This window comes from Dicentrarchus labrax, unplaced genomic scaffold, assembly GCF_905237075.1.
Source record: "Dicentrarchus labrax unplaced genomic scaffold, dlabrax2021, whole genome shotgun sequence".
NCBI classification, from domain to species: domain Eukaryota; kingdom Metazoa; phylum Chordata; class Actinopteri; family Moronidae; genus Dicentrarchus; species Dicentrarchus labrax.
In genome coordinates this window covers 440,767-460,000 of record NW_026136708.1, presented here as the reverse complement: position 1 = coordinate 460,000, position 19,234 = coordinate 440,767, and the positions used below count along the sequence as shown (strand labels likewise).

The following is a 19,234-nucleotide window of genomic DNA, read 5'->3' as shown; positions in this document are numbered from 1 at the left end:
TTCTGTTGTGCAACGTTGTATAGAAAAAAGCTGAGCCCCTGCATTGGGACACAGCCACAGTCTGCGTATGTCGCACGTGCTTATTTCCGTCCCTCCCCCGCAGCATGCACTGCACATCATGCGCTCGCTAAACTCGCAGTTCCCGACCTGTCGCGCTACAATGTGAAGTCACGGGAGCGCCGTAACTATTTATACTTGCGCCGGTGGTCGCGACACTAGTTGCAATCTTCTCCTGTCACGTTGTTTTCGTTTGAACAGGTAAGTTAAAAAAAAATAATTGTTTGAATAATCGTGATTTCAATTTTGACCCAAAATAATCGTGATTATGATTTTTTACATAATCGAGCAGCCCTACATACAGCGTACTCACCAAACTTATACAGGTAATGGTATTAAATCCAATTATGGCTCAACTACAGAAAAAGGTTGCTCAGGTCAATTTAAAACTGTGCTCAGTACTTATTAAGGTTTTAAGGCTCAATGCAGGACAGGTGACATCCCAACACCTCATGCTTCTGTTAGTAACCCCTCAGTGATGACAGACACAGACACAACACACACACAACACACACACACACACACACACACACACACAATTACCCTCCTCTGCATCTGCTGTATCAGGGACCTGGGAAACCTCTGGCAAGACAAACAGCTCGGGTCTTTATGACATTTAGACCACCAAACAAATAAAGTAGAGGTGGAGTGGGTCGTGGGGTTGGGGGGGTCTCTAGACGCAGCTTACCTGGAATGGTTCCGAGGTTGGAGTTGTCAAAGAACTGCTTGGGACGGGTTCTGGACAGCACCTCAGAGCTTACAGCCACATCAAAGAATCTGCTTTTGGGGGAGTCGAGCCGAGGGACCTTTGGAGAGTCCAGCAGCTTTCTGGGAGAGTCTAAGACATTCCCCTGAGAGTCCAAGACCTTCCTGGGAGTAACCAGAAACTTCTTGGGCGAGCTGAGGATGGTGGAGGAGTCTGAGGTTGTGGCGAGGCCTCTTTTGGTGGGCGTGCATGGTGGTGAAGGCTTGTCCACCTCAGCCTTGGTCTTCACCTTCAGCTTGATGGCTCTGGCCTTCCACTTACCAATCTCTGCCTGCTGACTGGACACCAGGCTGATGTGAAAAGGGGGACAGGTGTCAGAGCAGGACTAAAGGATGCGATCAATCACATTAAGTGTCCAAGCGCCAGTTCATCTTACCCTTCTAGCTCGGTTATTTTCAGCTGAAGCTGTTTGACTTCTTCCTCTAGTTTGGTCTTCTCCAGTACAATGCTGCTCCTGATCACCAGCCCTCTGGGGTTGGTCAGTCTGGCATGAAGGTCTTCACCCTGGAGGACTGAATATAACATGACTACATCAGTGCTGATGTCCTCTTTAAATGGACAAAGGATGCACTTGAAAGCTCAACCTCAGGCCATAAAGGGGCAAATAAATACAAAATAAATTAAGTAAAAATAAAAATGTTGTGTGCACAAATGTGCTTGAGCTTTCAAATATCAAGTCAGTATAGTTGTAGGAACTAAAGGGGCAGATCACTCCAAAATCCAAAATTCTTCCTCTTACCTGTAGTGGCATTTATCCCCAAAATAAAAACTCAACAGCAATGTGTCATAGGCAAGATAAAGTTTTGGTGTGAGTTTTGTTGAGTTCTGGAGATATCAGCATTGTAGATATTTTCGGTTTGTTTATGTGCATATAGAGTGGTGAAGAAAGATCCAATCACAAGTGCTCATGGAGACACATTGTAATACCAGGTGTAAACTCACATTTAGAGCTGTCCACTTGTGATTAATTCACCCAAGATGTATGTTAATAGCAGGTTTAATAAACAGGCTCAGGCACACACTCCTGACTTACATGAATCATCTCCTTGCTGCTGTAACTTCCTCAGGGTCTCCTTCAGCTTCCGCAGCGAGTCTTCTTTTTCACTCACCAAGGTGTTCAAGCTCTGGATCCTGAGGAGGACAAACCTCTGGTTAGACATAAACAGCCAAAGAGAAGGCAACCACAGAAACCAACAACCCATTAGGCACAGTCAAAGAGTAAGACAAAAACAGAAGACGACAGTATACATACTCTTGTTGGTGTTTAGCAGATGCTGAACTCAACTCCACCTCCATTTTGAACAATTTAGTCTGGAGTTTTTCCATCTCAACAGCACTGGGCGATGCATTTTTCTAAACCAGAAAATATCATTAGTAAGTCTGTCGAACACGGTCTCAACAGGTTCAATTTAAGACCATTTAAGACCCTTATAAATGCAATTTAAAACATATTTTATGTCCTTGCTGGCAAAAAAAAAAAAAAATAAGAAGGATATGAAGGAAAATCAGTACTGACTCCGTGTTAGTTTAGTTTTCTAATTGTAACAGCATGATCAATACAAATATTTCACAAATACACATTAAAAATCACACTGAAAAATGCAATTTTATACAAGTTAACTTCATTAATGCAAAGAATTTTTAGGACCTGTCCAAATCATATTTAAGACATTTTAAGGCTTAAAATTCAGATTATTCAGTTATATCAGAGGCGGCTTTTGTCCATTACCATGGGCTTGAAAATGAGATCTTTAGACGAACCTCAGACTCTCGCAGTTTGCTCCTCAGGGTTTGGATCATACCGTCTTTCTCCTCAACCTGTGCGCGGCTGTCCTGCAGCTCTGTCTGCAGGAGTTGGGTTGCCTGTTTGTGGTTGGACACCCTGTTGTTGGCTTTGATCTGATCGTGCTCCAGCTGCTCATTCTGCACACTCAGAGCCTGAAAAACAGAAGCATATCTGTCACCACCTACAAAAAGACAGCTTTTAGTAGTAAGCTATTCAATCCAATCTGTTTTGGAGCTTTGACTTTTAATGATGTGCTGGATACTAGGAAAGAATCCACCTAGCTTGCTGTTACTGTTGTTGGTATATATGATACTACTTGATGACAGCAGTCACAAGCACATATAAAACAGATGTATGGCAGACGTACTTTGACTTTTTCCTCCGTTTGCTGGAGCTGAAGAACAAGTTGTTGGTTGTCCTTCAGCAGGGAGAGCTCTGTTTTCAGAGGAGCTCCCTCCAGCGCCTGCAGCAGAGTGGAACTGTTGCCTCTCTCGCCTTGGTGTTGAGAATCAGCCTGAGCCTCCAGCAGCTTCAGCTCCTCACACAGACCATTCTGTTCCTCAACAATGCCCTGCACGATTCAGTCAGGTGGATTGTATGACATTAAAAAAGCAAAAGACACACACATACTAGACACTAGGCTGTGGCTCAGAGGTATGGCAGCCACTGCATAGTGTTTGGCTGCTTTGCTTTTTGACTTGACCTGGCCACCAAAACTGGTAATATTTTCTAGTAAGTCATATAAATAACCTAAAAATTGACTAAAATTTAACCAAAAAGGCTTAACAGGAATCCTGCTGTGGTGCTCTGTATAGTGTAGATTGTAAGTTATAGTTCAGTGATGGATGACAAGCACATGATCATATATTCTTTGCACTACCTGTGTTTACATTCTTTCATTCACTTTGGGATGAGTGAGTGACTTTTATTTTGAGAGATCCTGCTGACAGACAAAAGGACCAAAAACATGTGACAATTAGGGAGAAGTGGATGTTAAACACTACCTGCAGAATCATCTTTCTGCTGTGTACCATTGCAGATCTGCGGTCCAGCTCACAGCTCAGGATGCTGTCCAGCCTACTGAAGCTGATTGGCTGGTTGTCAAGCACGGCCCCCAGCTGCTCCTTGAACCTCTCCCTCTCTCTGATCTCAGATGACAGCTCGCTGGGGAAAGAAGCGATGTTGGCCCAGAGCTTCTCCAAAACGGTGGCCATTTTCTACAACACAATCATCAGAAAGTTTCAGCGCAGTAATGCTGGAAAAAATGGAAATATAATGAGAAAATAGAACACTAGTCACTGGTTTGGAACTGACAGCTACCTCACTCCCAGGACAGCACAAGAAAATCATATAGGGTGTGTGTCTGTGTGAGAGTCCATGCGAGCATTTAGTCATTAGAAGCAGTTTGTAAAAGTTTCTGTGTGGTATCTGTGTTGTAACGTTAGCTAAACTTGCAGCTTAGGCTAACTCTCCGCTGTCTGTGGTAGTGTCAGACTATGGCTAGGTCACACCCATCCAAGTAATCAGTGGATTTTCAGCTGGAAGAGCTGATTTTCCTTCTACATTTTGGTTATCTTTAATCAGTTCAGTGTGAAATCTGACAACAACATATAGGCCTATTTGAAAACCAACATGACGACAAAAAACAGCCCAGTTCTTGAAGTAATTACTGTTAATCCAGTTGGGACTCGTGGAAAGGCAGAGCAACAGAGCTCACCTGCAGGTAGAGCTGCCTCTTTTCCAGCAGCTCAGTCAGCCTGTGTTCCCACATTGTGTGGAAGTCCTCCTCTTTGACGGAGTAGCTGGGGGCCTGCACTCTGCACAGCAGCACATCCTGCAGACGCCTTTCCTCGAAAATAGCCAGATCTTTCTTCACCAGCTCCTCAAACAGATTCCTGTAGCCCTGTGCTCGTGCCTGCAGGTGCTCCTGAGGACAGGCAGAGAGCAGGAGTTTTCAGGTTACCGCCTGATCACAAGACCATTATAAAATTTAAAATGGGGGAAAAAAATACTGATATTTACCGTAATGTTGCCCAGGCTTTGAACAGTCTTCAGTCCCAGCTTACAGACATTGCTGTAGGCATTCATGGTGGGTTTCGGAAGAGAGGTCAGAAGAGGCTGCTTCAGGGATGACTGTCCTCTCAGAGCCTTGTCCAGAACTGACGAGTTATACTTGGAACAAGTATCTATAAGGTGCTGGAACCTTCTGAAGGACTCCTGCAGTTATATGAGTGAGTGGTATCAGTTATATTGAACTTGTGTTTAAATGTTATTGTCTTTCAGTTGCTGATTAATAGAAATTCTTTGGTGAAACTACCTGAAGCTGCCCAGTAGAGACCTGCAGCCGAGAGGACGCTGTCTCTGTGACTCCACTGGTGTTCTGATCCAAGGTGCTCAGCTGCTCCTTGAGTGCTGAGATGGTCGTGTTTGCTTCACTGAGCAACTGAAAGGACAAGAGACCAAAAAAAGCCTATGATATAAATTTTTAGATATATACTTCATGGGGAAATTTGACTTGTGCTTAACAAAGCTAGAGCCATTAATAGATGTGGGCACATAGCCCCAGCAGGCAGAGTACGAGTACACAAATACAATACCAAAAACAAACTGGTTATTGGTTATATAATCTCTATTTTTGACAGGTTTAGACTTTTAAGACTTAAAAAAAAAAAAAAAAAAAAAACTTCTGGATGTGGGTAAAGTCTGCTTTCAGTAAGCTGTCAGTGTTGAGGTTTCTGTGTACCATGGAGTGTCTTGTTTTTCTGAATGATAGTAAGCACTTTGGTGAGTTTGGGCCATTGGTAAGTGCAGGCTGTCCATTGCACATTATAACAGGACATCTCATGCCATTGTATAAATGTAAACAGTTTCTGATGCTGTGTGACTGGCTGTGTTGAGTTATGCTTCAGTTATCAGCTGATCTCCGGTTGCTCAGGTTACAGATGTGACCTAGATGATCTCAGTGATACCAGGAACAATGCCGATGACTCAAATGAAACTGTTGACAAACCTGCTGGGAGGTGTCAGCTGCAGCTTCAGCCTGTGTTTCTCTCTTTCTGAACATTTGAAGCTGTTCCTCGAGCTGCTGCACCTGAAAACAACAACAGAGAGACAGGATCACGACAGGCAGTACAGAGACATGGGGACAATGTATAAATGTAGTATTTAGTATGAAAACATGTCATGCATGTCTTATTGTCTTATAACAACTATTGTCAAAAGTACATCTCCGGGTTAACAAGACGTTTCCTAGTGTTTATTTAAAGCAGTGGTTCTCAACCACCCCCTCGTCTTGATTTTAAGAGGTGGAAGCAAATGTTTAAAATATACATACAGGTGCATCTCAATAAATTAGAAAAAAATCATTTATTTCAGTAATCAAATTTAAAAAGTTAAAATCATATATAATTTAGATTCATTACACAGAGTGAAATATTTCAAGCGTTTATTTCTTTTATTTTGATGATTATGGCTTACAGCTAATGAAAACCCAAAACTCAGTATCTCAGAAAATTAGAATATTGTGAAAAAGTTCAATATTGTAGACTCATGATGTCACACTCTAATCAGCTAATTAACTCAAAACACCTGCAAAGGTTTCTTGAGCCTTTAAATGCTTACTAAGTCTGGTTCAGAAGGCAACACAATCATGGGGAAGACTGCTCACTTGTCATTGTGGAGGGAAAGCCACTAAAGGTCATTGCTAAAGAAGCTGGCTGTTCACAGAGTGCTGTATCAAAGTATATTCATAGAAAGTTAAGTGGTAGAAAAAAGTGCACAATCAACAGGGATAACTGCAGCCTTGAGGATTGTGGCTTGAGATATTTCACTCTGTGTGTAATGAATCTATATAATAGGAGTTTCTCATTTTGAATTGAATTATTGAAATAAATTAACTTTTCCACAATATTTTCATTTATTGAGGTTCACCTGTAGTAGGCCTAGAGCTCAGCATTTCGTCCTTTTCTGTGATGAAAACTAAATTATTCCAAATCACTCATTATTGTGTTCACTATTTTGGGTTAATTGTACAGTTTATCCGTTATCAGCACTTTTATCTATAATTTATATTAGTTATGATAACTTTGTACATACCAAAGTAATTGTTGAGGTATGCTTTATGCCAAGCTAAGCTAAGCGGTTCCTGGCTGCAGCTTCATATTTAATTTTTTAATTTTTCCAAACTGTTAAACTATTCTTTTAAAACTATGGCAGTAAATGATTTGCACCAACTTGCTGTTGCAGCTTGGCCTCTCTCTCTCCTCTCTCTCCCTCCTGCTGCACGTTCAACTTCTCCTGGATGGCTGAGACCTGTAGTTAGAAGACAACACATTTTAGCAAAACTGCACAGGAGATATTGATCTCAATTTACAGCATTCAGCCCAAGTTTTTACCATCTCCATCCTGTCCTCCAGCTCTGCCTGCAGCTGCTTCTTCTCCTGTCTCAGTCCCTCCAGTTTCTCCTGCAGCTGCTCTCTCTCCTCACTGAGAGATGTTACTCTGGACACCAGCTTCTCCATCTCCTCTGTGGACCTCTGACTGTTGGTTTCCTTCTCAGACAGCAGGCCGTCTCTCTCTGCTTCAATGCTCCTCAGTTTTTCACTTAGAGTCCACATCTGTGAGGTAGAGAGCAGTTAAAATTATTATTCATGTGTCTCCTAAAATCCAGCTGTCACTTCATAATCCCAGTGTTCTATTACAATTGCTACACAAAATGTTTGCAGCCCTACAATTGGTGCTATTTTATAGAAGTAATGCTATCTGACACAAACCTCAGTCTGTAGTGTTTCCATCTTGTCCTCCAGCTCTGCCTGCAGCTGCTTCTTCTCCTGTCTCAGGCCCTCCAGTATCTCCTGCAGCTGATCTCTCTCCTCACTGAGAGACGTCACTCTGTGCAGCAGCTTCTCCGTCTCCTCTGTGGAGCTCTGACTGTTGGTTTCCTTCTCTGAGAGCAGACCGTCTCTCTCTGCTTCAACACGCTGCAGTTTCTCAGTTACAGTCCTCATCTGTGAAGAAGAGATTGGTTAGAAGACCTTCCTGCATGGAAAACAATCTAATTATTTCTATTCATAAGAAAGGGAGATGTTAGACACTAACCTGCTGATCTAAAGAGCATTCCTTCTCCTGACTCAGTTTCTCCAGATCAGAGTTCACCTGCTTCTGTTGACACAGCTCATCCTGGACTGATTTCAGAAGCTCTTGTGTTGCAGAAGCCTTAAAACAAAATGGTAACTTTTTTCAGTCAAATATACCAACATGTCATCAGGAGCAGAACAATTAGGAATACTTGGCAATGTACTGAAAACTAGAATATCCAGTGGTGGAAATCCACAAAATAACAAAACTATTTTGATATATAATACAACTGTCTGACCATATTCATGTTCTGCTGCAGATCATCTTCCAGCTGCCCCTTCTGCTCAGTCACAGTCTGTAGAGACATACTCAGCTGTGCTATCTGTTAAAGCATACAAGGGCCCATTATTCATTTCAATCCTCCAACTATTTGTGAAACAATCAAAGCATTTTGACAGCACAAGAGAAATACATTGAAGCCATTAATGACTAATAACTTTATTTAGTATGTTAAGGAAAAGTCTCAGAATTAGAGGTTGGAGGTGTTTTTCTCCAAACATCCCTTTGCTGATTGTGGACAAAGATTTCAGTCCACAGCACTTCACTTTCCAATTGTTTTCCTTCTGTGAAGGTTTTGTGCAATCAGCTCCAGACAGTGAAACTCCTGCAGGTTCTTTGTATTCACAGAGAGGTTCTGATTTTCCTTTTAATGCAAATATTGTGTTTTATGTTCCATACACTCAAGAGTGTTTTTGTGTGTGTGTGTGTGTGTGTGTGTGTGTGTGTGTGTGTGTGTGTGTGTGTGTGTGTGTGTGTATATATATATATATAGTAAGTCCATAATATGCGAGTGAAAAAAATTAAAATAAAAAAACCACAGCGCTAAACCCGTTCCCTCAAGTACTGAAGGCATGTTCCAGCCAGCTCTGTGGAGTTTTCCAGCACCTCTTCAACCTGAGTCTTCACCTTCAGAGAGTGCCAGTGCTCTGGAAAACATCCTGCCTGGTCCCAACGCCCAAAAAAGGACATCCTGTGACAGTGGAGGACTACAGGCCGGTAGCTCTGACCTCTCACATCATGAAAGTCAAGGAGAGACTGGTCCTGGCACAACTCAGACCATTAGTGTGCGCATCGCAAGACCCCCTGCAGTTCACATATCAGCCCCATGTGGGGGTTGATGATGCAATCATCTACCTGTTGCAGAAGGCCTATTCCTCCCGGGACAGACCCAACACCTCAGTCCACATCATGTTCTTCAACTTCTCCAGCGCCTTCAACACCATCCAGCCCAGACTGCTGAAGGCCAAACTGGAGAACATGCAGGTGGGTTCTCCCCTCATCACATGGGTCGATGACTATCTGACGGGCAGACCGCAGTTTGTGAAATTAAAGAACTGTCTGTCTGACCGTCTGATTAGTAACATCGGGGCCCCCCAGGGAACTGTACTGTCTCCCTTCCTCTTCACCACCTACACTGCAGACTTTAAGTACTGCACTGAGTCGTGTCATCTGCAAAAATACTCTGATGATATGGCTATTGTGGGGTGTCTGGAAGGCAGAGGGGAGGTTGAGTAAAGGGACCTGGTCTATCGCTTTGTGAAGTGGTGTGGGGAGAACCACCTGCAGCTGAACGTAGCAAAGACAAAGGAGATGGTGGTGGACTTCAGGAGGCCCCTGCCCTCTCCTGTCAGCATGTGCAGGACCGATGTGGATATGGTGTCGGCGTATAAGTACTTGGGTGTCACACTAGACAACAAACTGGACTGGTCCACAAACTCAGGCCATCTACAAGAAGGGCCTGAGCCAGCTTTACTTCCTGAGGAGGTTCAGGTCCTTCAATGTCTGCAACAGGATGTTGCAGATGTTCTATCAGTCTGTTGTGGCGAGCACCATCTTCTTTGCTGCGGTGTCCTGGGGTACGGGCATCAAGGCAAAGGACGCCAACAGACTGAACAAACTCATTAAAAAGACAGAGTCTGTTGTTGGCTTGAAGCTTGTCACCCTGGAGGAGGTGGTGGAAGAGAGGATGCCGGAAAAACTGCTGGCAATCATGGACAATCCCTCCCACCCCCTCCACACAACACTGGAAAAGCTAAAGAGCAGCTTCAGCAACAGACTCATTCAACCACGCTGCTCTAAGGAACGATATAGAAAATTGTTCCTCCCCACTGCAATAAGACTATAATTATACACTATAATCTATCTATCTATCTATCTATCTATCTATCTATCTATCTATCTATCTATCTATCTATCTATCTATCTATCTATCTATCTATCTATCTATCTATCTATCTATCTATCGACACAGGGTTGCATTCTTGTGTTTTTTTTTTTTTGTCAAAGAAATGTGACCAAGATATGTACAAAGCAGGAGACTTTACATCTCAACTCATCAGTGCTCTGTGGTGGACAAACTGTAATGGAGACACTGTTTCTAAATGACCTCAAACATACCTTTGTGTACATGTTCAACAAATACAAAGAAATCAGAGTACATAAATGCCTGATAGCAATATATCTGTGCTAAACACTAAAGAATCATCACTCTAGAATCCCCTGAAGTTGTCAGTCAAATCACCACACTCCCCTTTTTTGTTAGCTGCTCATTGTAGGTAGATACGAAGGACACAAACCTCAGTCTGTAGTGTTTCCATCTTGTCCTCCAGCTCTGCTCTGAGCAGTTTCTTCTCCTGTCTCAGTCCCTCCAGTGTGTCCTGCAGCTGATCTCTCTCCTCACTGAGAGACTTCACTCTGTGCAGCAGCTTCTCCGTCTCCGCAGTCCTCTCAGACAGCAGGCCGTCTCTCTCTGCTCGCACACTCTCAAGCTCCTCAGTCAGCCGATGAATCTGTAAGGAGAGAATGGCGACAATTGTAATGTTGAATACTGGGAATGACTATTATGTCTAGATTTGCTTGCAAAAATCTGGCTAACATTCATCATGTGTTCGGATGCTTTTTGAGTAATACAAAAACGTGTCTAAAATCATTTGATCTATTCAAGAGTCGAGCACCAGCATCAAGCAGCAGGGTCATTCTTTATGCATAAAAATGTGGTCCTGCCTGGTTTTGGAGCTCCTGTGACTGGAGGGTATTCTCTGCATCACTCCCATTGCTTGGTCTGCTCTCCAGCTCTGCCTTTTGACTCCTCAGCATGTTGATCTCATCTTGTAGAACTCGGATCTTCTCCTGAGACACCCTCAGCTCCTCCTGGTTCTCAATCATCTGAAACACATTACCATCACATGAGTATATCAGTCCCTAAAAATGAGTGTACAGTAATGGGGTCAACAGTCTACCATCAACAACCAGAGAAGCTGCAGATTAATCAATCAAAGGAGAATCAATCTACAACTGTTTTGTTAGTAAATTCATAGTTGGTTGGTTCCAGCTTCTCAAATATGGGAATTTGTTGTTTTTCTTCATTATATACGACACTAAAGTGAATATCTCAAGATTTAGGCAAAAGCACAGTGGCACAGCACTATGCTTTTTCTCTGATTAAAATTCCCAATGTGTAGTAATGGAAAAAAAAAAAAACAAACCACCAAAAAAAACACTCACCAGTTCTACATTTTCTTGAAGATCAGACTTCATCTGGTTCAACTCCTCCTTTGTTTTATCCAGATGCTCCTCCAGCTGTTGGATCTAAAGCGCCATTCAGATATTCGTCAGATTTTCTCACAATCCCTTTTAATATAATAGCTGAATGAATGAAGTAAAATGAAACATGTTTAACAATGAGAATGAGTGAAATGATCTAACCTGCACAACTTGTTGAGCCTCCTGCTCCTCTTTGAGCGACTGCGGCTCAGCGCTGAGCTGCTGCTGGAAGTCACACTGAATCTGAACAACAGAAAAGAAGAGAACACTGTGACCTGTGTGGGAATGTAATCACTCTTTTGCCAGGATTCCTGGGGTTTCTCACTATGAAGGACTTTGATTTTAAAAACAGAACTGCAGATATTTAATCATAAAATTCTAATGTTTTGATATTTGATGATTTCACATTGGAACAGATTGAGAACATTATTGTTGGGACTGTTGTTTTTACCATCTCCATCTTGTCCTCCAGCTCTGCCTGCAGCTGCTTCTTCTCCTGTCTCAGTCCCTCCAGAGTCTCCTGCAGCTGATCTCTCTCCTCACTGAGGGACGTAACTCTGCTCAGCAGCTTCTGCATCTCCTCTGTGGAGCTCTGACAGCCGGTCTCCTTCTCACACAACAGAGCATCTCTCTCTGCTTGTGCACTCTCAAGCTGTTCGCTTAAAGTCTTTGTCTGTTTGAATGGGAAGATATATAACTGGCAGAATGCTGAAAATGAAGGATCAGTTTGAAAAAATATCCTTCATCAACATTACAACTCACCTGTTGCTCTAAGTCAGACTCCTTCTGCTCACAGAGTTTCATATGATCTGAGTTCTTTTGCTTCTGCTCTTGGAGCTCCTCTTGAAGAGAATGTAGAAGATCCTGAGTCTCAGCAAACTAAAATAAGACAACACCTTGTAATTGAATGGAAAAAGTCCATTGAGACATACACCGTTAGTCAAATACCCTTCAAGGAACAAACCTGTTGTTCTAGCTGAGCTTGCCTCTCTTGGCTTAGGCTTTCCAGGTCAATGTTTCTTTGGTTCTGCTCTTGGAGCTGCTGGTGAAGTGTATGTAGAAGGCTTTGAGTCTCTGTTGCCTAAAAAGTAGAGAAAAAAAAGGTGCCTTGTTTTATCCATACAAGTAGAACACTGCATAGTGAGCACAAGCCATTTAACATCAAAAGGTCAGATCTCGGTTTGACCAGAATCAAGTTCCACTCACCATGTCCATGTTACTCTTCAGCTCATCTTCCAGCTGGCTCTTCTGCTCACTGATGGTCTGTAGAGTAGCCTGCAGTTGCTCTACCTGTGGAGGAAAATGAACACATTCCATGATTTAAATAATTAATCCATATTTTTCTTATTGCCAACAAATCCTATCAAGAGATCAAAACATCAAAAAGGTGTTGGTCCATCTCTGACACCCTTAATATCTGTGGATCTCTGCTCCAAGCCCATTGGTTCTATTAAAGATGGATTTTTTAAAAAACAGTTTCATTTTTAAAAACAAGGTTCAGTCTTTTTATTAAACAGCTGCTCACTTTAGTTTTTTAATCAAAAACTACTGAAACAGGAGGGAGGAACTGTTGGGGATTATTTTCAGTGGTGGATTAATCTACATTTGGTGCTCTAGTGAGTATGTGGGGCAGCAGGACAGTGTATGTGGGATTGAATCAGAATAAACAACTGTGTGTGTTCATGGGAATAAGGACCTTGGTACAGACACCATACTTGTTAGGATACATTTATTGTGAATTTTGCTCTTTTAATGGGATTTATTGATAGAATATCACCAGATTTATTAGTCAACTGCTGGTACCTCTTGCTGAAGTTGGGTTACTTTCTCGTCATGTGCTTGCAGTTCTGAGGTCAGTATTTCTGGCTGGTTAAACCCACTTTGGGCTTGTGCAACCTGCGACAGAAAACAGCATTAATTCCTTTTCTCTTCCTGGGCAGACTGGGACTCAATAGACGTGAAATAATCAGTCATACATGAACACTTTAGAAGACACTCTGTTTACATACCATCTCCATCCTGTCCTCCAGCTCTGCCTGCAGCTGCTTCTTCTCCTGTCTCAGTCCCTCCAGTATCTCCTGCAGCTGATCTCTCTCCTCACTGAGAGACGTTACTCTGGACAGCAGCTTCTCCGTCTCCTCGCTGTGACTTTCGGCTGTCCTCTCAGACAGCAGGCCGTCTCTCTCTGCTTCAACACTCCTCAGTTTTTCAGTGAGAGTCCAGATCTGTGAGGTAAGGAGCAGTTAAATTAATTGTTTATTTGTCTCCTCAACTCTAGCTCCCACTTTGAATAGTTCAGGATCCTAATGTTTTATTACAACTGCAATTATGTGTACAAAAAATGTGTGCAGCCCTACAATTGATGGATTTTATAGAATTAAAGCTACAAACCTCAGTCTGTAGTGTTTCCATCTTGTCCTCCAGCTGCTTCTTCTCCTGTCTCAGTCCCTCCAGAGTCTCCTGCAGCTGATCTCTCTCCTCACTGAGAGACGTCACTCTGTGCAGCAGCTTCTCCGTCTCCTCGCTGTGACTGTCCGCCGTCCTCTCAGACAGCAGGCCGTCTCTCTCTGCTCGCACACTCTCAAGCTCTTCAGTCAGAGTCTGAATCTGTTAAATGGTGAAAACTGCTTATCAGGATTTATTTACACATTGCATATTTAATCTTCCAGAAGATTTAAACTTCTTGTATTAAGACTTAAACACTACACTATCTATACTATAAAATATATTTCTCAAAGAAAGGAACTGAAGTCTAGGTATAATGAATAACTTTAAAGAAGAATTAGGTTAAGTAAATACTATGTTAAATAAAGAGATCTAGTTTTCCTGATTTATCAATAACCCTTACATGTGTTTGCGGCTCCTCTTGCTGTGCACTCGTGTCATTAGGACCATCCTGTTTGGATGTTTGTGCAGTCTCTAGCTGTTTAATCCGCTCCCTTTGTTCACGACTCTTCTCCAGGGCTGTCCGCAGCTCCTCCTGATTCTCAATCATCTGCATGGTAAAGAAAACAAAATCTTTTGACATGCAGAGACAAAAACAAACAGCAGAGGCCCACCACAGCTGACGTAAATGAACGCATTTGGCAAAGCAGTCACATGTTAACTCACCATCTCGACGTTTTCCTCGAGGTCCATCTTGAGCTGGTCTCTCTCAGCTGTGAGAGATGAAACTGTAGAGAGCAGCTTCTCCATCTCCTCTGCAGAGCTCTGAGCACCAGCATTCTGCTCTTTCTCTGCTCGCACACACTGAAGCTCTTCAGTAAGCTGGTTCAGCTACAGTTTCCAAATAAAGACAAACACATTTATGGCAGTACTACTTGAACATACTACAAGGAGTTTCTAACTGGTTACAGTCTCAATTTGATGAATTTGATCAACTGATACCTCTATATGACCTTCATAAATACCCAAGACAATCCGAGAGAAGATTGTCCTGATTGAAGATTGTTTCTAAATAGTTATTTTTAATGCCTGCCACCAGATCGGATTCCCCTTGAAATCAATTATACGAGGTGGTAGAAAATACTACCGTTTTTGTCCGTGTAGGGGCTTTAACTGATCTACAGCTTTCAACACAACTAACCAGATAAGATGACATACAGCAAGGTTGACAAGTAACATTATGTCTATGTGTTCAAGAAATCAACTAACCAAGTCATATCTCATTTAATTAAAGGACCATCAATGTCATACTTGTTCTTGAAGTTCTTTGCTGATCTCCTCCTCTGTGGCTCTGGAAACTTCACTGTCAGCGAGCGTCTCCTCCAAACCCTTCATCAGCTGCTGCACCTCCCTCACTTTTTCTTCCAGTGATGTTCTGTGTCGTTCACTCTCCTCCAGCTAAAATTAAATCATTACAGTGATTACCTTTGTGGTTAGGACTGTGTACTACAAAAATCTGGCGACACCATGCACATCATGATACAGGGGTTATGATTCAATATACTGCGGTATACTGTATACTGTCAGCAAGACGATGTACTGCGTTTTGAAAATAAAATTTTAAGAAACTGCCATAGTGTAAAGAACACACCACCATATGCATAAAATCAGAGTTAAAAGTCCTTTATTACTGATTATCTGCCTATAGAGTCCATTCCAATACTCAGCAAGCAATAACAGCCTGCTGTGAAACTAGAGGGAATGTGTTTGCTTATAGCCGATGAAGGCAGAAGTAAAACCAATCAGGGCCAATTTTCTACTGACAGGAAATAAAAACCTAAAAGATTTAAAGCTAAGAAGGTGGGATTTTAAATCACGATCAAAGCGCACCCATATTTACATTCCATATCTTACTTTCAAGCCCGTCTCTTCAATGGTAGCCATGTTCTGACTCTTCTCAGCATCAGAGCACTCTAGGTCTAAGCGAAGGGAATCCAGCTGCTGTGTTAAATCAGCACACTGCTGGCTCAGCTCCTCCTCCCTCAGTGCAGCAGCGCTTAAGTCTGCCTGAATCTTCAGAATCTCATCCTGGGAGGTCTGCAGGGAGTCTCTGAGCTGCTGAGCCTCCTCCTGACACTGAGCCTGGGTTGAGAGCAGACTGTTCCTGTGAGTTTCAACAGCGCACAGCTTCTCAGTCAGCTCGCACACCTGAGACGACACAGAATGAGCTCACATGATTACACCTGATTTAATGTGCTCTCCATTTCAGTTTGACTGGAGGATGTTTGGAATTTCAACCTGCTTCATCAAATGGTCCACCTTATCTGGAAGAGTCTGTAATGAAGCCAGTTCCTCCAGCTGAGCTCTGAGGGCTTCCTCTGCTTCACGAGATGCCATCAGCTCTTTACTCAGGCTTGTCACTGTTCTCTCAAGTTCCACACTGTCTATCAGATCTGCACACAAAGAACATCTTACAGCTCCCATCTTATTTTACAGACTGAATGCACATACTCACAGCCTGATTAGCAGAGTGACTTATAAACAGCCTGACTTTAAACCTACTTTTTGGTACTTTTCCATCTAGCAGAGTGGTGAGCTTGGTGTTCTCATCAAACGCGACGTTCAGCTCTTTCTGGAGGTCGCTCTGCATCTTTCTGTAGCGTGACTTCTCTGTCTCAAGCTGAAAGCGCAGGCTGTTCACCTCAGCTTCCAGCTTCTCATGATTGGCAGTCAGAGTCACCTGGAGAGACCATGACAAGAAGATAAAGAAAAGACAGCGATATTGATAACTGTGGTGTATATGATATAGATAAGTAGAATATGAGTAGTAGAATAATGAGCTTTGAGTGGTCAGGAGACTACAAAGGCACTATTTAAGTGTAGTCCATTTACCATTTAACTTCTCAGTAGATTATTAGACGACAAAACTGTTAATGCCACTTACATTCTCCTCCTCCAGAGCGATGTGTTCACTGCGCAAGACAGCCCATTCTTTCTTTGTGTCTCTGCTGACCCCCTCTGCATCATCCAGAGAGCGACGAAGCTTCGCCACCTCCTGCACCAAGTCCTTACCGCTCTGCAAGAAGGCAACATGACAGAATTAGTCTGCTTCAGGACAGATGACAGGAGATTCACCAATCCACCTTCTGAGATTCCGATACCTTATTTGGAATTTGACAATGATTTTTCTGCTGTCTCCAGTGATCTGACTACAGTTACTCTTAAACCTGGGTTTGCATATGTGATCTGAGTGAGGGACTAAAATACAATTAAAATGTTCCAAGATAAAAGATTATTTCCAGGATATTTGGTCATTTTAAACAATTTCCAGGTGTTTCAAGGACTGGAAAACAAGTCTCTTATCTCACTGATCCTCCCACACAATTATATAAATAGCAGGCTAATTAATTAACTCCAGAAAAGCCCCAGACGGCTGTCATAAAAACATCAGATTATAGAATCTATATGAATCTTTGACCGATAGGAGCAATTTTCCAGAAAACAAAAGATTTAAAGATGACACATTTGAAGCTCAGAAACACTGCAGACATTTAGGCCAAAGACAGCTCACTAAAGCCTCCCTGGTATTTATCATCTGGGCCCTTAGTGTCTAAGCCAATGGCTAAGAAAGCCTTCATGTTTAAAGCTCCTTCAGACTAGAGTAGAGTAGACCTGTAAATATTCGGTCCATATCATTTTACCAACGGATTACAAGTGCCGTCTTCTGATAGGACCAATTGTACATATCCATAATACTCCCTTTATCATTTCGTAAACATGGTTTGTAACTATCACCTAATGCTTTCACTGACATTAACTCTGCTACGAGAGTCATGTTACAGATAGGGCTGCTCGATTATGTAAAAAATCATAATCACGATTATTTGGGTCAAAATTGAAATCACGATTATTTGGGTCAAAATTGAAATCACGATTATTTGGGTCAAAATTGAAATCACGATTATTTGGGTCAAAATTGAAATCACGATTATTCAAACGATTTTTTTTTTTTAAACTTACCTGTTCAAACGAAAACAACGTGACAGGAGAAGATTGCAACTAGTGTCGCGACCACCGGCGCAAGTATAAATAGTTACGGCGCTCCCCTGACTTCACATTGTCGCGCAACAGGTCGGGAACGGCAGTTTACCGAGCCCATGATGTGCAGTGCATGCTGCGGGGGAGGGACGGAAATTGGCACGCGCGACATACGCAGACTGTGGCTGTGTCCCAATGCAGGGGCTCAGCTTTTTTCTATACAACGTTGCACAACAGAAAATGAAAAAAAAAAAAGTTTCCCTCCGATTTTATTAGTTTTGAGATCGTTTGGCCCCAAAATCGTAATCATGATCAAATTTCGATTAATTGAGCAGCCTTAGTTACAGACGGGTTTCATGGTGTACCCTGAATTATTCCTGGATTTTTACAGGTGATAAGATAACAATTCAAAAACACACATACCATACTCTGAAGTTCCTCTGCAAAGTCACTTTTCTTCTTCAGATCTTCAGACAGAGTTTCTAGTTTGTTCTTGAAAAAACAAAAGTAAAAAACCTATTTAAGAAAACTGACACAATTTTTGGATTCTGGATTGTAATAAATAGGGGAATAATAAACATCTTCCCAATGTACATATTTGTTGTTAGTCATGCAGTAAACGGCTTAAAAGAGCAGCAGTAAACACTGACACATGAAATGACAAGAAGTTTGTTTTTGTGTGTTCTATAACTGACACTTCACATAAACTGTTAGCTTTAAAGGACCATTATGTAGGATTTAGTGGCATTTAGCAGTTTGGTTGCAGACAACTCCCTTACTTCACCCTCCTGTTCCAAGCACGAAGGAGAAACTACGGTGGGTGCAAGAAACACTAATGCCCCCAACTGAAGCCAGTGTTACTACTGTAGAAACATGGCACTTCCATGGAAGGTGTCCCTTTATCATCTGTATAAAAGCCTCATTCTAATTTAGCAAAAGCATAATGATTCCTATATTCCCATAGGTGATTACACACTAATGATAACACAATCATATATTCCATTTCTGACAAAAGATCCTCCTACATTTTACACACCGGACCTTAGTGTATAATCACCTGATAAAGAATAGTTGCATTTTTGTTACCTTAGAATGAGCTCTTTTAATCTACAGACATCACAGGTCGCCTTCCATGGAGACCACCATGTTTCTACAGTAGTCCAGAAGGGACAAACCCAACACTCTTTTAGCATTTCATCGCCACCACCTTTATTGCTTGGAAGGTGAAGGGGAAGCGAGGGAGTTGCAACTACACAGCTAGATGCCACTAAACCCTTCACATAGGATTTTTAATAAATCTGAGGAGGTGTACATCAGCATGTCATTTTACCTGAAGCTCCAGGCACTGGAGTTCAGAGGTTTCGACAGCCTTCTTCAAGTGAGATATTTCCTTTTGCAACTCGTTCTATAAGATCACACAAACAAAATGTACAGTGCAAATACGGTACATCCATAAATATCACAGAAATCATAAACAAAAAATGAAAACAACAACAAAAATAGACATATTAACTATACAAACA

The 19,234-nt window shown here is 42.1% G+C and overlaps 1 protein-coding gene across 5 annotated transcripts in view; it reads right to left on the bottom strand.

The window, feature by feature from the left end:
• Positions 1 to 19,234, bottom strand: part of cenpe (centromere protein E) — a 30,239-nt gene that overhangs the window by 1,219 nt on the left and 9,786 nt on the right. Inside the window, exons 19-55 of one of the 5 annotated variants that reach the window (XM_051409860.1) lie at positions 19,042 to 19,116; positions 18,135 to 18,203; positions 16,618 to 16,749; positions 16,236 to 16,413; positions 15,972 to 16,126; positions 15,588 to 15,881; positions 14,985 to 15,131; positions 14,400 to 14,564; positions 14,137 to 14,283; positions 13,680 to 13,895; positions 13,298 to 13,513; positions 13,092 to 13,184; positions 12,495 to 12,578; positions 12,253 to 12,369; positions 12,051 to 12,167; positions 11,740 to 11,961; positions 11,451 to 11,531; positions 11,250 to 11,333; positions 10,749 to 10,910; positions 10,322 to 10,534; positions 7,984 to 8,067; positions 7,707 to 7,823; positions 7,382 to 7,615; positions 7,004 to 7,225; positions 6,843 to 6,920; positions 5,620 to 5,700; positions 4,927 to 5,052; positions 4,632 to 4,826; positions 4,327 to 4,536; positions 3,614 to 3,826; positions 2,977 to 3,180; positions 2,585 to 2,761; positions 2,076 to 2,176; positions 1,857 to 1,954; positions 1,200 to 1,335; positions 746 to 1,113; positions 601 to 639 (exon numbers count right to left, since the gene is read on the bottom strand). In XM_051409860.1, coding sequence (XP_051265820.1) covers positions 601 to 639; positions 746 to 1,113; positions 1,200 to 1,335; positions 1,857 to 1,954; positions 2,076 to 2,176; positions 2,585 to 2,761; positions 2,977 to 3,180; positions 3,614 to 3,826; positions 4,327 to 4,536; positions 4,632 to 4,826; positions 4,927 to 5,052; positions 5,620 to 5,700; positions 6,843 to 6,920; positions 7,004 to 7,225; positions 7,382 to 7,615; positions 7,707 to 7,823; positions 7,984 to 8,067; positions 10,322 to 10,534; positions 10,749 to 10,910; positions 11,250 to 11,333; positions 11,451 to 11,531; positions 11,740 to 11,961; positions 12,051 to 12,167; positions 12,253 to 12,369; positions 12,495 to 12,578; positions 13,092 to 13,184; positions 13,298 to 13,513; positions 13,680 to 13,895; positions 14,137 to 14,283; positions 14,400 to 14,564; positions 14,985 to 15,131; positions 15,588 to 15,881; positions 15,972 to 16,126; positions 16,236 to 16,413; positions 16,618 to 16,749; positions 18,135 to 18,203; positions 19,042 to 19,116 — 5,650 coding nt within the window. The remainder of the gene's footprint in view (positions 1 to 600; positions 640 to 745; positions 1,114 to 1,199; positions 1,336 to 1,856; positions 1,955 to 2,075; positions 2,177 to 2,584; positions 2,762 to 2,976; positions 3,181 to 3,613; positions 3,827 to 4,326; positions 4,537 to 4,631; positions 4,827 to 4,926; positions 5,053 to 5,619; positions 5,701 to 6,842; positions 6,921 to 7,003; positions 7,226 to 7,381; positions 7,616 to 7,706; positions 7,824 to 7,983; positions 8,068 to 10,321; positions 10,535 to 10,748; positions 10,911 to 11,249; positions 11,334 to 11,450; positions 11,532 to 11,739; positions 11,962 to 12,050; positions 12,168 to 12,252; positions 12,370 to 12,494; positions 12,579 to 13,091; positions 13,185 to 13,297; positions 13,514 to 13,679; positions 13,896 to 14,136; positions 14,284 to 14,399; positions 14,565 to 14,984; positions 15,132 to 15,587; positions 15,882 to 15,971; positions 16,127 to 16,235; positions 16,414 to 16,617; positions 16,750 to 18,134; positions 18,204 to 19,041; positions 19,117 to 19,234) is intronic. The other 4 variants (XM_051409861.1, XM_051409862.1, XM_051409863.1 and 1 more) reach the window with 4 other exon arrangements.